The sequence below is a fragment of the Dryobates pubescens genome, chromosome 5, assembly GCF_014839835.1.
Source record: "Dryobates pubescens isolate bDryPub1 chromosome 5, bDryPub1.pri, whole genome shotgun sequence".
Lineage (NCBI taxonomy): Eukaryota > Metazoa > Chordata > Aves > Piciformes > Picidae > Dryobates > Dryobates pubescens.
The window spans coordinates 8,795,235-8,812,182 of NC_071616.1; the positions used below are offsets into that span (position 1 = coordinate 8,795,235).

Sequence of the window (16,948 nt, forward strand, 5' to 3'; positions counted from 1 at the left end):
TGGTAGAAAAGTAAGAGAGGTGAACAGATTACCACAAGCACCATAGTATAATTGGTTGCAGTCCAGTACATTTGAATGGGGCTAAGAAATTAATCTTCTAAAATACCTCATCTATGCACATGTCAGCTTCTCTGCATACAGATACCTGTTGTATCTGTCCAGTAACTGCATGTTAACTGCCGAGTAAGGTGTGCATAGTGATCCCACTTTTTGGGCTTTGAGAGCTGGGACTGTTGCTGCAGGCCTTGTGTGAGGCCATGCAGAGCTGCAGGAAGAGGAACGGCTCTGGCTCTTCTTCCTGCACAAAGGTGGCAGCAGCTCTTGACCCAGAAAGCAAGATTTGGCCTGCAGGCTGCTATCAGTGAAATCCCCTGATGTCCACACTCTTCTTGATGGTATTAATTTGTGCTGCTGTTTCTTTTCTTTAAATGGAAATGCTGGCAGAGGTCTCATACTTCCACAATACTTGTGAGAACGGGGCTTACCAAATCAACTTCCCTCACATTGTAAACTATGCCTACCTTTTGTCAGAGATGGATGTTTTAAATGCATGATACCTGTAGTATCCTCACTGGATTGGATTACAGTCTAAGACTGTTTCCAGAGTAGTGAGTTCTGTGAGGTTGGGCTCTCTATTATGATTCATAGATTTGTAGAATGGTTTGAACCCCACTGCCCTGGGCAGGGACGCTAGACCATCACACCATGACTCAAGTAGGGAGAAGCCTATCAACTGTGGCCACCAATAGGCAGTAGGAATTTCCAATTCAACAGAGAAAGTCTGCTGATAAATACCTGGCAAAAGGGGACTCCTTTGGCCTTTTACACATATGCTGGGTGCTCAGAGAAGGATACTGAACAATCTTGCACAGCTGTTTCACTGATCTAGACTCCTACCTTCGGTCATCTCCTTGACTACTGTGATGTCTGGGCTGTGCCAGTGCTGACTCAGGAAATTGTCATCATCCCTCTGATGGCTCCTCATCTCTTGCACTACATACAGTCTGTGCATCTGGCATAGTACCTTTGAGCAAGTGCTTGAAAGCTTGTCTGTTATTTTGACCCATCTGTATGATGACCCTTCTTCCAATGAAAGAATTTAACTCTCCTTGCAAGGCTTTCCTTTCACTTACCCTTCGATCATTGCTGCTCCAGCAACACTGACTCTGCTGTACACTGCTTTGTGGTCCAATTTGTGTGCTCTGTCTACTGCTTGAACAGTCATTTTATTCCTCTGACTCCCATGCTGGGGAAAGTTACACAGGCCCCTTTTTGTCCATCAGGTGAGATTATTCAATATATATAGAAATGAAATAGATGCCTCAATGTCTTTGGCTCTTGGAAAGTCTAGGAGAGACATGTGTGGGTCTTTACAGGGCTGCCAAGTTTATGTTAAAAAACTGAAAGGCCAGAAAGCTTGAGTCATTCTGCAGTCCATCTGGAAATCCTGTTTTGCCTTTGCTCACGTTCACACCCCTTACATTATCAGATGATGTCGTGCAGGGACAGACACAACTGACCCTTATGAGAAAACTGAATCTGCACATTTCTGCAGTTTCTGGCTTGCCCTCAGTTTGTGGTAGGATTTTGAGCAATCTGTTACACTTCACCTAACGTCAGGAAAGCCATCCAGTATTTCTGTTGTGTCTCAATATCTTACCTCTGCAGCTGTGAAGGGTGCATGATGGTAACATTTGGGAGCTCCTTATAGACTAGGAGTTCCAGAGAGTGCAGCCAAAGGAGTGGCCCAGCCAGTCTTTTGTTGTTGAATGCTTAATAGTGGTCTGATACTCTTGACTATGTCATATTTTCTTGTGCTTGGATCTTTTAATGAATGTTTTGTTAGCAGCTTGCAATGTAATGTGAGCAAGAGCAGAACAGAATACTTCAGCTTTTCTGGAAAGATGCTCTGGACCCTAAGCTCCAGGGTCTGCTGTCCAAAGGTGGTGCTGGAGTCTGGTTACACTGACCTCTTTTAAGCACATCTGGTTGCATCTGCTTGTCTGGGTCAAGAAAGGAGAAGCTGCTGTTCAAGTGACTTGAAAGTAGCCCACTGGTTTTGTGAAAGCCAATGGTGCAGAGTGCACAGGCTGGGGACTACTGCTTTCTTTGGCTTGCTTTGACATAGAGTGGGTATCAGAGTTCTGCAACTATCCCTGTCCTTGTTGCTTATCTAATCTAAGGTAGAGGGTCAAATTAGGCCAGTCCAGATGTAAGAAACATATGTGAGAATGGCCAGAACACTGCTTGAAAAGTGAATTATGCTGACTGGAAAGAGAGCGCGCGCGAGAGAGAGAGAGGAAGACCCTTTTGATGATTGCACCTATTAGATTGTCCACATCAGTGCCTGTCTTTGAATCTTAAACAATGTTAGCTCATAGCTTATAATGTTTCCACTACCAGCCAGCCTCAGTCTCTTCTGACTTCCGCCTCTGCCACCCATGCTACCCTTGCTTTCAACACTGGGAGAGTTGGGAAAGTGCTGTCTGCCGTGAGGGGGGGAAGATACATAAAGCTGCTTGTCATCAATGTAATGGCTGGCATTGCTGCTGATATGCTTCACGTATTCCCTGGAGGTTTTGCATAGATATTAAATAGAAGTGGTGGAAGAATTGAGCCCTGTGGCATTCTTCATGTCAAGGCTCATGGAGAGGAGGAGCAGCCGCCTGTCAGGGGCCTCCTGGGATCTGCTGGAAAGGAACAACTGTAGCCAGTTTACTGCAGTTCTCTCAGCACTTGCCAAAACATGCAGTTGGTCAAGCTATACCTCTTGGTCTGCAGTGTCACAGGCAGCTGATAGCTCAGTTATCATCTGCATGGTTTCCTAGTCTCTGCCCATCTTTGTGAGAAAGGCCAAGACTCCACTGGTGCTTCATATCCAGACTCATTTATGAATGCCTCTGAAAGAAGAGTACAGAATATTTTCTGAAGTTATGTTGCATTATTTGTTTCCCACTGCTTCTCAGTTCTTGTCCATTTTGAAACTGGATGGTAGTGCTGCTGAAGTACAATTTCTGATTTATAATGCCTTTTTTTCAGGTGCCCTCAGTGTTCTTCACCCTGTCAAATTATCTAAAATCACATAATTGATTTGGTTGGAAGATATTTTTAAGATTATTAGGCCTAGGCATTAACACAGCACTGCCAAGTCACAGGTCTTTTAAAAACTTCTCTGGGTAGCCTGTTCCAGGACTTTGCAACCCTTTTGGTGATTTCCCCCTGCCCTCCCCAGTATCCGACCTAAATCTTCCCAGGTGCAACTTGAGGCCCTTTCCTCTTGTCCTATCACTGACTATTAGACTGTAAGACTTATGTCACAATAAAATATAACATTAGAGGCTAAAAATGTAGTAAATGAAAACTCCATGCTCTTAAGGAGAGCAAGTCCCACATTTTTGATCATGGCTGGGGACAACTGCAAACTTCAGAAGGAAACGTCTGTTGCTGTTACATGATTAGTCATCTCTTTCAGTGCTATCAGTATTTTACTTGCCTAGTCATGTAGTGAGCATGATCTTAGAGGGAAATGTCTAAAAAAGGGGCTGGCCTAAGGAACTGGAGACACTCTGTATTCATATTGGAAGGATCTGGTGGAAATGTAAAAGCTTAACTTAAGAAGGACTGGTTCTTAGTTGTACAAGTTTTCCAGGGGTGATGTGGGCCTGCAATCACAGTTGAGCCTGGCTGGTTGTATGTCCTCGGTGAGTACATTTCTCTTCTGGATCTTAAGCTGAAATGTGGTGGGCACTGCTGGAGGGGTGCACTGGGTTCTGCCCTTTTTGTAGCTTTTTGAAAAGTGTAGCATACTGGAATAGATGGAACTTTGCAGGGTGGGCTGGAAAGTAGTAGTGGAGAGCTGCTCTGCTGCTTCCAGAGCCCATCAGGATCCCTCTTCAGCAGGGAAACCAATGTCCTGAAGCATGTGGAACGAAGCCAGGCTCTTGGTCCTTGTTGCTAATTTACAGGCTTTTAAGCCAGGCCAATTCTTTTTTTCCCCTATTTCAGGCATGCCTAGACAGAGGAGTCATGGCACTAGGTACTGCACAGAAAAGTATGAGTTGAAGTCTGCTCAGGAATCTTATGGCCTAGTTAAAGCAGGCAGGCAAAGGCTGAGAGGGATATGTTGTTCTTTTCTGACTGTGTTATTAGCTGACCTGATTCCATGACAGAAAACTTCAGTTTCTTAACGCTTAAAAGGACAGTGACCTCATGGAAGTCACAGGGTCCAATTGTCCATCCTCATGCCTGCTTTCATGTCAGTGACAACTTGCAAGGCTGCGGAGAGTTGCATCAGCCTCACATTGCTGTCCTAGGGTCTACTGAGCTGGTGCTGCTTCTCATCTCCCTGTTCACACTGAGCTTCTGCTGCTCCGAGGCTGCTGTTTAGTTTCAGTCCCACCCTTTTTCACCAAAAAAGAGCTTCTAACTCCTACTAGACACATATCACTCCTATGCAGTCTTGCAGAAGACTGTAACAGCATAGGTTGTTCTTTTCCAAGCCAGGGAGCTTTCATTAGTCATCCAGAACCAGTTATTTTAGTGTCCTCAGGCTGGAATGTAAATGCAAAGCCTGCATGTATGCCAGCAGTGTCACCGGCCTGCCTGTCCCAGGCATCTGGGATTTCACCTGTGGCCCTTCACTGAGGGGCTGTGTGCTTTTCACAGTGTGCTGACAACTTTATTCTGTATTTTCTGTTGTGCTGCTTTCACTACGATTTGCCTTCCTTGGCCAGTGGTTGTTCGTGTCTGCTCTTTGATGATTTTTCCCCAGCATCTTTGAAATCTCTGCATATGCTGGTGATTTTGTGTCTTTAATATCAATCTAGAGAAGTCTGTGTGACCTTTCACTCCCATGTCCAAAGGGAAGAATCGACCCTGTGGTCGGTCACAGCACTGATTCATACATACTTTTCATAGAAATAATGCAGAAATTCCCCATAGTTTTTACAGATTTTTTTTTTCAGGAGATGAATTGTAAGTCTTCCATGGTAACCCAGCCTGGAAAAAACTGTGAAGCATGTAATGTCAGATAATTAGTCTTTCTGACATATGATACACTTTTTCACTATTAAGATTGTCCTTTCAGGTTTTTTTTTCTCTTCCTGTTGCTCAAACTCAGCCAATGTGTTGGAGTTTTACTTGAGCTCACGTGCTCTCCAGTCTTATTCCTGCTCATGTCTGTTCTCCAGCTCCATTGTAAGCCTCCCGGGAGGTGGCTGTGGTTTGTCCCACCTCTGGGACTCCATGGTGAGGAGCATAATACTTTCCTTTTTAGAGTAGAATAGAGTAGAATAGAGTAGAATAGAGTAGAATAGAGTAGAATAGAGTAGAATAGAATAGAATAGAATAGAATAGAATAGAATAGACCGGGTTGGAAGAGACCTTCAAGATCATCGTGTCCATCCTATCATCCAACACCACCTAATCAACTAAACCATGCAACCAAGCACCCTATCAAGTCTCCTCCTAAACACCTCCAGTGACGGTGACTCCAGCACCTCCTCAGGCAGCCCATTCCAATGGGCAATCACTCTCTCTGTGTAAAACTTGCTCCTAACATCCAGCCTAAACCTCCTCTTGCACAGCCTGAGACTGTGTCCTCTTGTTCTGGTGCTGGTTGCCTGGAAGAAGAGACCAACCTCTGCCTGTCTACAACCTCCCTTAAGGTAGTTGTAGAGAGTAATAAGGTCACCCCTGAGTCTCCTCTTCTCCAGGTTAAGCAACCCCAGCTCCCTCAGTCTCTCCTCATAGGGCTTGTGTTCCAAATCCCTCACCAACTTTGTTCCCCTTTTATTCCCCCCCTAGTTCTTTCTGGTTTTCCTGCAGGAGATAAAATATGCTGTGTTTAAGTATGTAGCACTGAAAACAAATAGGAAAAAATTATAAATCTGAGCTTAAAGTTTCTTAATAAAAACTAACTGAAACTTGGAACGAGTCAGAGTCACTCCAGTGAAGACTAATCATAACACAAACCAGCCAACCACTCAAATGTAATTGCAGAAAAGCTATTTTACACTGAGTTATGACTCTCATAAGGAAATATTGTTGCTTTACTTCCTGATATTTGATTATTTGTCACTTCTTTTAAAGTTCCATTTATAACTGAAGTTGGGGAAAGTCCTCAAGTATTGTAATACCTTTCCAGTGAATACTTGAGGGCTGGGGGTTCTTTGACCATGCTTGCTGTAGCAGTGCCAAGGCAAGCTTTCTTCAGGTATTGAGGTGACTAAATGCTTCTCCTGAATTATTAGCTTTTCTTTGAGGCAAAAAGATGCATATTTAAAATCTTTAAAACAACTGTAATGAAACAACTAGACTCCAAGACTGTGTCAAAGGCGAATCTGACCTGTGAACTCGGTAGCTCTTCTTCCACTGGAATCGCAACAATTGTTTCCTCCCTCTTACAAAATCTAAAATGTAATCTTAAATTCTACTTGACAGTGTCAGTTAAAGCCAACTATTTAACAGCCCAAGATTTATAGTTATTTTCAGTCTTAAAATAAGGTGGAAACTGAGGTAATCTCCAGTCAGATCCTATACCCAGGATGCTGGGATGTATTGTTTTCATTAATTCAGGTGCTTTGTGGTGGGTTTGTGCTAATGACTGGAGTAATTTTTAGCATAAAGAAAACCTGTGCAGTGGTGGCAGTTTGTTGTCACGCAGCTGTGCTCTTGCTTCCAGTAAACTCCTTGGAGTTAGTGAGCATCCCTGGCTTAATATGGGGGGAATCTGACATAGCTCTGTGCAAGCGCAAGTGTTTGTGGAAAGAGCTGGTAATCTTTGATCAGCCGGAGTCTCCTTGTTACTGACTTTGATTACACAAGTGTACAACTTTAATTACAGCTTTTAATAAGCTTTCATTTCTTCCTAGTCACATTCTTTGTATAGTAGTGCAGCTTATCTTTTCCTTTCCCCTCTGCTCCCCTTCCCTCCTCCCCTGCCTTTTTATGGAACAAGGGGTTTGAGGTCATTGCGGGGATTCAGTGTCCAGAGGGACCTGCTGTATATGCTCTGCCCGTGGCTCTGCCCTCCACTTGCTTGTGCAGTCCAGAGAGCTCTCTCCTTCAGCTGCCCTGCAATGATCCCTGCTCTGGCTGTTGCCCAGGAACTGGTGATCAGAGGAATGGAGAACAGGGCTGTGAGGCACCACATTCACGCAGCGATTTACATGCATGAAACTGCTGAACACCCCTTAGAAAGTTTGTAGACAGAGGATGTGCTGACTCCTGTGTGCATTTCCTGCCTGTGGAGAACTGCTCCCTTCTCTCCTTTCTGGGACACTCTAAAATGCAACATCTGAAGTCAGACTGTCAAGAGGGCAGCTGGAAGCTGGTGAGCTCCAGCATCCCAGCCACATTGCACGTTCCACATCCAGGGACTCAGTATCCTGGATACTCTCTGCTCATTAGACAAAATGACCTGGTGAAGCTTTGTGAGAGAGTTACAGACTTGTAATTGTAAATGATTGAGATATGGCTTAAAACAAGCACAAGGAAATGCAGAGGTTTTTTTTTTCACAAGAATTGTATTTAATCTGTGAAAGTCATCAACCCACAACATTTTAGGTATGAAAAAGATAGGTGGGTTAGGTAAAGTTGTGGAAGAAAGATTCATCAAGGTCTGTTAAACATAGTAGCCCCACCGCTGGATAACCTGAGACTTGGGGAAGTTAAGTTCTGGTCATCTCAAGTGAGAAGGAGGAACTAGAGGTGCCTCCTTCTGTATTTACCTTGCTCTTGGGTTTTTCACTGAGCCTCCAGTGTTGGCTGCTTGTCAGTGAGAGCATATTGGGCCAGTACATCCCAGGGGAAAAGGGTATGGCTCTTGGGGAAGTCATAAGGTGCAATTGAGGAGTCACTTGAAAGATGTGAGCCAGAAAATAGACACAAGTAATAAAACAAGGCAAAGTGCACTGATTTGGCATTCAGAAGTGTGCAAATATAGTATACTTCTAAAATGCCAGTTGTGCCTATGGAAGAGGGTAGCAGGGAAACAACTAACATGAGAGGAAAGTGAGCCTCTCTTCTCTCTGTGTGCATCCCTTTAGCTCCCTTGCTGTGTATGCTATACACTCTTTGCACACTAATGAATATCAGAGTCAGAACAAGTTATGTAATACATCACTCTACTCCTCTTTTCTAATGAACTTACTCCTGATGGGTAGCTTTTCTAGCTATTCATGTCACGACTGAATTTCACCTTGACAATAGATCAAGAATGAGGTTCAGCAGTGTGGCCCACCTACTTTGCAATGTTCCAGCTGCCTTGTGTCCTCAGGGTAGCTTTACTTTGATGCTTTTCCCTGTTTAGAAAAATTTGGAGAAAGGATTTTGGTAATCTCTAGCAGGCAGAGTTTTTAAGCCTTTCCCAAGGGAAGATGAAAATTCTACAGAGTTTATGAACAAATAGTTATTTATGAAGTGTTGTTGTCTTTAGAACTGTTCCTCCTACTGGGCTCTGGAGGAAAGCAGCATTTGCCATACTGGATCTTACTGGTTGCTGTTGCAGTGTGCCACTGTTGGTGCCTCAGGCTTGATTGTGGAAAGTTCTGGAAGGGTTATGACAAAATGTCTAATCTGACCAGTGCAGACATGGCCCTAGTTGTTCAGGGGAGGGGATATTCCCCCACCCCCTGCAGAAGTACATGATATGAGGATTATGTCCTTTGCTCTTATGGGTTTTCTGACAACAGGAATGCTCAAGCAGAGCACTTCTAAACTCGGCTGTCTTACTGGTTTCTCAAAATACACTGCAGGAGTTGCTGTATCGTTGGATTGAGATGAGCGGTTTGCTGAATTGGCTGGACAAACTGAGGGAAGAGAAACAATAGAATCAGTTCACCATGGTGTATATATTGCCTGACCCAGGGTCATGGGCCAGTGTGGTTGCATCATTTCCTCATTCAGTAGCTATACCACTACTGAAAAGATCTGTGTCCAGTTCCTGAGAGTCTGATCTTTTGGTGGCACTTTTGACATGATATGCTTCAACATTGTCTTCTGTCAGCAAGCCTTCCCTGGTTCAGGAAAAGTTTTTTGGCTTGTTCATTTGTAAACCAACCTTATGTGTCTTTTTTTACTGGCCTTGTCTAAGAAGGAAATGCAATCTTTCTTATTCTCTCCCCTGTCTCTTTTGGCAGACTCGGGGACCAGTTCTACAAAGAAGCAATTGAGCACTGTCGCAGCTACAACTCTCGGCTGTGTGCTGAGCGCAGCGTCCGCCTTCCCTTCCTGGATTCACAAACTGGAGTAGCTCAGAACAACTGCTACATCTGGATGGAGAAGAGGCACAGGGGACCAGGTTGGTAGCGTTTTGTCTGTGTATGCATGTGCACGTATAGAGGGCTGGCCATTGAGCCCTCATGGGGTTTAATTAATAGGAGTGCAAACCTGCTACAGGCCACAGGAAGAGAAGCTGCCTAAACCTCTCTGCCTGCAGGGGATTTCCTTTGGTAACTGCAGAGAGCTCATCCTAATTATTCTCTCTCTACCCAAAGAAGTGCCTGACATGGTAGTTTCTAAGGCTGCATCATTGTAGCTCTTTTAAAGCTATTGATCCCAGTCTGTGGCAGAAGACACAATGCTCTGTGCAAAGCAAGACTGGAATTATCTTCAGGGTGGACAGCTGGAAGTAGGAGTTTCTCAGAAAATCAGGAATTATATTGGAAAGGATATAAAGCTGAGATAAAATATAGGAGAGTTCAGATATTGGAATGAACATTGTTCTGATGGTAGGAAATATACCTGCAAGTCTTAGTTCTGCTTCATACATGTTACTTGGGGGATCAGTTCTGGAGCTGCAGTTTCTGCAAATGCAAAAAGAAATTGGTATATGTCCTTAAAAAGCTTTGGCTACTGCCTGCTCCAAAGCTCAGTGGAGCTCAAGAAAAAAGCAATGTTGTTTCAGTAGACTTTGGTTAGTCTTTCCTTTGTTAGAAGAAATCACTTTGAAATCCTTGTTTGAAAGGCAAAAGAGAGTCACCCATTCAAAGGCTTGAAATAGTACACAGAAATTCTTCTGAACCCCAGGTGGAATTTTGCTAGAGTATGGCTCAGTATCTGGCCTACCATTAGCTCAGGGAGCAGATTTTTTTGACAGCACCAACCAGGATTTTTTTGGGTTTGTTTTCCAGTGCAGACCAGAGAATCCATGCAGGGAGGGTACTGGGATGCAAGGGCACTGGAAGCATGACATGCACCTGTGTGGACATGCACACACCAGTTCTTGTAAACCATAGTGAAAAATGCCCCAAAACTCCAGGTGTGGAATTTGGGAAGATGCAGCCTGCTTCTTACCTCCTCTACTGGCCAGTTTGCAGGAGGTGGAGTGGAAGGAACACATAGGATGTTTTGCTTCTCTCCTGCTTCTAAGAAGGCAATTGCCACTTCTGAAGAGTCCTTAGCTGAAATTTTCCCTCTCCCTTTCCTAAGATACACTGAGGGAAGGTTCCTCACACTGCTCCTATCCCTATTATTGTCAGAAAACTCTTTCTATAGTAAAATGTAGCTATCTCTGGTGCAGGAGGCAACAGGTGTTTCACCAGTGTTAAAAATATCCTGAGAATGTTTCAGCTGCCAAAACCTGCTGGGGTAATCTGGGACTGCTGAATGTGGTTTACAAGCTGGGAGTTGTCTGAGGTTCTGGGCTTCATGTCCACAGTTCAATTTTTGTTTCAGCTGAAAATTCCTTCCCCCCCCCTTCTCCCCCTTCTCCCCTAATCCATTTACCCAAGGAAGTTCTGTTCTTGCAGCATCTGGTTGTGAGTAAGATGCTCCTATTTGTATCCTTTTGAACACAGTCATAAGCAGGTATTCATCCACTATAACCACAGGTAATGTTTGGGCAAAAGCATCTGTTACAAGCATACAGGACAAAGATAGTCTTGGATGGGTCTCATTTGTGCCTCCATTCTTACAGCAAAAATCATCATAACAGTGTTATGGCATCACATCAGGAACCAAGAGGTCTTAATGCTTTGACTTTCTCAGCCACAAGCTTTCTGCACTACCTTTAGCAAATTCACTGTGCAAATCTTTCTTTCTTCACTTTTGACAGGGAACTCTTTGGCAGCTTACCCTGCAAAAGGGGATTAGTGACATTTCTCCTGCAGGTCTGTGGTGGAGACTAATGATGAAACATTCCTCACAGAGAATCTTAAGTTTAAGAATCCTCCTGCATCTGCACCAGCCACCAAATCTGATGCCTTTGTTATTTTGAATTAGAATAATCAGTGTGAAATGAAGCAGCCCTCCTCCCCCATATTTGCTTTCCTCTTTCTTGACTTTAATAGTCCTTTTAGTGGTCCCTTGGGTGTCTTTGCATCATCTATTTCTTGTAGTAGTATGGTGGGTCAAAGCATGCCTCTACAGTTTTAGCATGCCAGTTTTCAGGCTGTATACCCTGTGCTTATGGCCATACTGAAGGGCTTTGAAAATTCTCTGCCCAACTGCCCTGGCATCTGTCCTGTGTGCTGTGTTCGCTGCCATTTATCATCCTAACGTGAATAACAGTATAAAGACACTAATGAATGCTTCAGAACCTTTCTTTTTACTTACCTAGGGCTTGGAAAACAGAGAGAAGACTCACAATCTCAGTATATTAACCTGGTCTCTTGCTATCCTCTGTGTTAAAGGAGTCAGAAAACTGCATCTCATGATAAACAGTTCAGGGTTAATTTCACACAATACTGCACATAACTCCCTCCTTTTTCCCCCCTTCTCCCTGGCCTTTCACACCAGCTTTGAGTTATGACTCTCCTACACTAATGAGATAAACAACATAACTCACTGCAGGTTCTGCTATTTCCTCTGTAAGCAAATGGTTGGAACCTTCTCTGGTTGCCCTATAAGGCACCAGAGGGATAGGCAAGCTAGCAAGGCCTGAAGACATTAAGGCTTGTCTATGCATTATTTCCATATACATTGCAAGATTGGCTGTGGAGGGACTAGATTCAAAGCATTCAGAATTGACTTCTTCCATGTCTCCTCTTCTTTGTATAAACTATCAAAGATCCACACTTGAAGTGAGCCAGCACAGTGACAGATGGAGAGTCAGGGTGAGGAACTGAAGGTAGCATTTGATGGGTCTGGATCAAATGAAGATCTAGGATATGTTTTAAGTTCATTGGATGGATGTGTATTAATGAGCAGGGGTATAGTGAAAATGAACAGAGAGTTTACCTCAAGGATGTTGGATCATCCATCTCATATTGATCTATCTGCCACTTGGAGTTGGCTCTAGGTCCTCTAGGCAAGAGGCTTTCCTCCCTCTGTCTTTTCAAAGATACCTGCTTTGTTTCGTGTCGGACTTTCAGCATCCGAGACCGGCTTTCACTGTTCTGGCTGAATCCAGAAGTGCTATTTCATATAACAGTGCCCAATAATTTATAGGTTGGGCTTGATGATCTCTGGATTCTGTGATAATTCAATGCACATTAGCAGATACTGCCCCAAACTTCGGTAGATCCTTGCTCCTCTGTGTCTGGAAGAAATGCTCGGAGTTGTGGTGCTTATTTCATTCAAATGACTCCTTTGTGGAGGCCTGTGCAATGGAGGATGGGTCCTCTGTCCTATTGCTTTGGTCTAGCAACTGTCATTTCAATATTGTGAGCAAGTTCTTGCGCAGGACCTGCTGTGAAAGGGTGTGGCTCCTTGCCTCCACCTCTTTAATGACTCACATCAGAGCCAGGCACAATCCACCTCATCATAATAGCAATTGTTTGCAGTGGTTAATGTTTGCAAAGTGCCATGAAGAAGTATGTCCAAACACTAGAAGTGCTAGTTATTCACATTTTTATTCCCAAACTGGTCCTAAGTGCCCCACTCTTAAATGTGTTCTTCTTGGGGTGGGCATAATTCCCAGCAAGCTATGCAGCAATGAAATAAAAGCATGAAAAGCCCCAGTTCTGTGCCCTGGAACAGCCAGGATCTATGCAAGAACTCTATTGCTGGTTCATACCCAGGCAGTGTGCTCAATTTATGCACCGAATCCTTGGAAGTAGCAGGTGCAAAGTGCTTGGGTCTGAGCTGGAATCCTCAGCAACTGAAATATTTCAAACCAGAAGCTTAGGCTTCACTTGCAGGATTTGACAAGACCATACCCTTGAGGTGAATAAATTTGTTATGTCTTCCCTTCCACTTACCCCAAATAATAGGGCATAGTTGTTGTTTTTTTCCATTATCCTTGTTCAGTTCAGTGAATCAGTTTTGTCCCAAGCTAGTACTCTCCTGGCTGCTACAGAAGTCATGAGAGAACTTCTGGACCAACTTGGAGCCCTTGAGCTCCTCTGCTTTACTGGCACCCCCTTGATATTGTCCAGCTGTTCACTGCTGATACCATTTCAGATATGGTAATACCATTCCTGACCTTTCTCTTATGTGGCTTTACCTGTTTTCTAAGGGCAGTGAGTCTGGAATTGCAGGCTCTATAGTTCCTTCAAGACAACAGAAGCAGCAGAAGGACAGAAGAGCCAAAGCAGAACTGAGGGATGGAAAGGGCAGGGGAAGCAGGGGAGAAAATGAAATTCTTCCAACTTTTCTGTGCCTTGCTGGGTATTTCTGTGTGTCATGAATATCTGGGGCAGTTGAGGATACTCTGAAGCACTTGGCAGTGTGCTTCTGTGCCCCTAGTAGTGATGCATTCACAAGGCCCTGCTGTGCTCTGAATACAAGAGAGCACAGCATAGTTTGAACGCTGGCTAGGGAGTGTCTCAGGAGAGCCAGGGCAGCTCAGAAGCCAGCGATGCCAAATGTGATTCAGTGGAGCATGCAGTAATATAAACATTAATGCTGTATCTCCTCCCTCATTCAGAATGTTGGCATGGGGAGGTAATAACCACAATGAAGAATCTGTCTTCAAACAAAAGTCCAGAATTTAAGCAAAAATGTGGAGTCCAAATAGCCAGACCTCATGGATCTTGGTTTTCTCCCACTTGGAAGACACAAATTTCCTGAGCCGCTCCTGTGCATCAGTGCCTTCTGATTTGCATGTCAGGACTTCATCTCTTCTCTCCCAAGGGGCTTTCTCTGCCCGTGGAGGAGGCATTGCCCCTGTGACCCAGGAGAGTCTGAAATTCTATTTACCCTGAAGAAATCACAAATTATTTATGTGCAGCTCTGGTTTCACTGAGCTGAGTGAAGTGTCTAAGTGAGACCTAGATTCTCCATAGGCCTGATCCCAAGAGGTGCTGAGAAGCCTCAGGAGCACTGGATGCCTTGAGTTTGCAGTTCCGCCTCATGATTTGCAGGACTGAACCCTCCAACAAGGAAATGCTGGAAGGGCAAAAACAAAGATGCTAAAGACAGTGCTTGTGGTTTGAAAACTGAAATGTGATGATTTTTATTTCTTGCTTTTAATCTTCAGGCTTGGCCCCAGGTCAGCTGTACACATACCCAGCACGTTGCTGGCGCAAAAAGAGGCGTTTGCATCCCCCTGAGGATTCCAGGCTGAAGCTGCTGGAAATTAAACCTGGTAAGTATTTGTTTGTCTCTCTCTCCTGTGCTGCAGAACAGCTGGCATACACACAAACCTGGTACTAAGACCTTGGACTCCATCTTTGCCTCTCTCCAGCCATTTCTCTTTGCATCTTCATATCTTACTCGATTTGCTGTAACGAAAACCACCAAACCCGGTGCAGACAACTCCTCCCTCACAGAAACGTGAGCAACTGGTGTTGAATGCTATGGGAGCTGGATTTACCTTCTGTAGGGCTGAGTCCTGGCAAATTCATAAGCATGTAAAGAACCAATGTATCGCTAATCATTTCCTCAGTGTTTTGTTACTATGAAATTCCAGTCTGGCATCTGCTGCCTAATCTTTGTGAAAAAGACTGCTGTGTGTATGGAACAGTACACTGATAAGATTTCTCATAATAGGGCTGGGGACCAGGGGTGTGACCTGGTTATGAACAGCAAATAATATGAAGTAGTGAGCATATGCCACATTAGTATACATGTGTATGTCTGTTTGTGTACCATAGTCCATTCTTCTTTCATTCTTCATAGTATCATAGTATCAGTCAGGGTTGGAAGGGACCACAAGAATCATCTAGTTCCAACCCCCTGCCATGGGTAGGGACACCCACACTAGACCAGGCTGTCCAGAGCCTCATCCAGCCTGGTCTTAAACACCTCCAGGGATGGGGCCTCAACCACCTCCCTGGATAACCCATTCCAGGGCTTCACCACTCTCATGGTGAAGAACTTCCTCCTCACATCGAGCCTGAATCTCCCTACCTCCAGCTTCATTCCATTCCCCCTAGTCCTGTCACTACCTGATACCCTACGAAGTTCCTCCTCAGCCTTCTTGTAGGCCCCCTTCAGATACTAGAAGGCCACAATTCTTCTTGTCCTTGGTCCTCTTCCCTCACAACTAAACTATGGGAAATGATGAGTCTGGATGCTGAAGGAGTGACTGTAAAGCAGATGTGGAGGAGCTACAGCTGTGTCAGGTAGACCACAGTCTTGTGCATTCTTCCCTGCAGTTGGTAGTAAGGGCTTGCTGTCTTTGGGGTCAGCTATTGTGAGAAAGAGTGAACACCTGTATTCACAGCTGTATGTGGTTTTTAAGAGGTGAAACACTGCCAGTATAAAATGTACAGAAGAACCCCCCCAAAATGTAAATTAAGAATATTAAAAGAATCTGTTTGACAGAAGAAGGTGTCTGGGAACTGAACTATGCTCAGCAATACTGATGACTTTGTGTCTATGCAGTAGCTGGTGAAAAGAGAAGAAGAGGCAATAAAGGCAAGTTCTGAACCCAGTTATATCAGAGCCAAAAGTCATGTTGATTTTGCTAGAAGCAGTTTTTGAAGGCTCCCTACCTTCAATATAGGAGATGTCAGCAGACAGTTGAACAAAAGAAGGAAGTGCCTGTAACCACTCAGCTGGAGTTCAAACATAGGGCAAAATCTCAGCCGGCAAGTAGAACCAGACCTCACAGCAGAGCCACTTGGAAAGAACTGGTGAAATCAGGCATGCACTCTGGTGGCAATGAGACTGGACTCTAGGAAGAGGATGATGTTGGTCCATAGCAATGTCTACCTCAGACTTTGTGAAGAAGCCAACACTGCTGTGCTTTGTTAATTTAGTAAGGTAAAGCAGTAGTGTAGAGTTTGACTCTTCTTTGTTTGCATTATGCTTCTCCGCTCTACTCAACTGAATGCCAAATTAGTGCGTCTTCCATGCCACAGGGCATGAAAGGCAATTACCACAAAGTTATCAGATAAAGAGACCTCAGCATGTCTGTCTCTGTGTTGTTTCCCCTGCCATAAACATCTCTTCTGCATCTCAGGAGCGCTACTTTAGTTGCATTGCCAGTGGCAGCCAAATAAGGCAGGTTATATTGCTCTACCATTTAAATCTATTTTCCAACCAGCTTCTACCTAGCGATTAACTTCCCTTATCTATTACATCACAAAATAACTTCACTCCATCTGTGCAGATCCAGAAGAGGCTCACTAGCCAAAACCTGGATTTTTCCCTTTACTCTTTTCAAACTATAAAACCTGTGGATCTCCATTTAAAGGCAGCTTTTGACAAATCAAAAAAAAGAGAGTGTGATTTATTTTCAAAATTGACAGCAGAAACACTGTACCTTTGAAGGAGGATGCAGTGGTAGTATCTAATGCTGAACCTAGGAAACCACCTTATGCTGACCTCTGTATTCCTCAGTTAAACACTGGATGACTACAGCTGCCTAAACATGAGCCAGCAGTGTGCCCAGGTGGCCAAGAAGGCCAATGGCATCCTGGCCGGCATTAGGAATAGTGTGGCCAGCAGGAGCAGGGAAGTCATTGTGCCCCTGTACTCTGCATTGGTTAGGCCACACCTTGAGTCCTGTATCCAGTTCTGGGCCCCTCAGTTTAAGAAGGACATCAAGACACTTGATCGTGTCTAGAGAAGGGCAACAAGGCTGGGGAGAGGCCTTGAGCACAGCCCTGTGAGGAGA

General features: G+C 44.3%; 1 protein-coding gene across 4 annotated transcripts in view; it reads left to right on the plus strand.

The window, feature by feature from the left end:
* The window catches only part of DPF3 (double PHD fingers 3), a 173,312-nt gene that overhangs the window by 64,393 nt on the left and 91,971 nt on the right, over positions 1 to 16,948 (plus strand). For all 4 annotated transcript variants that reach the window (XM_054161554.1, XM_054161553.1, XM_009900602.2 and 1 more), the window contains exons 2-3: positions 9,141 to 9,301; positions 14,363 to 14,470. In XM_054161554.1, coding sequence (XP_054017529.1) covers positions 9,141 to 9,301; positions 14,363 to 14,470 — 269 coding nt within the window. The remainder of the gene's footprint in view (positions 1 to 9,140; positions 9,302 to 14,362; positions 14,471 to 16,948) is intronic.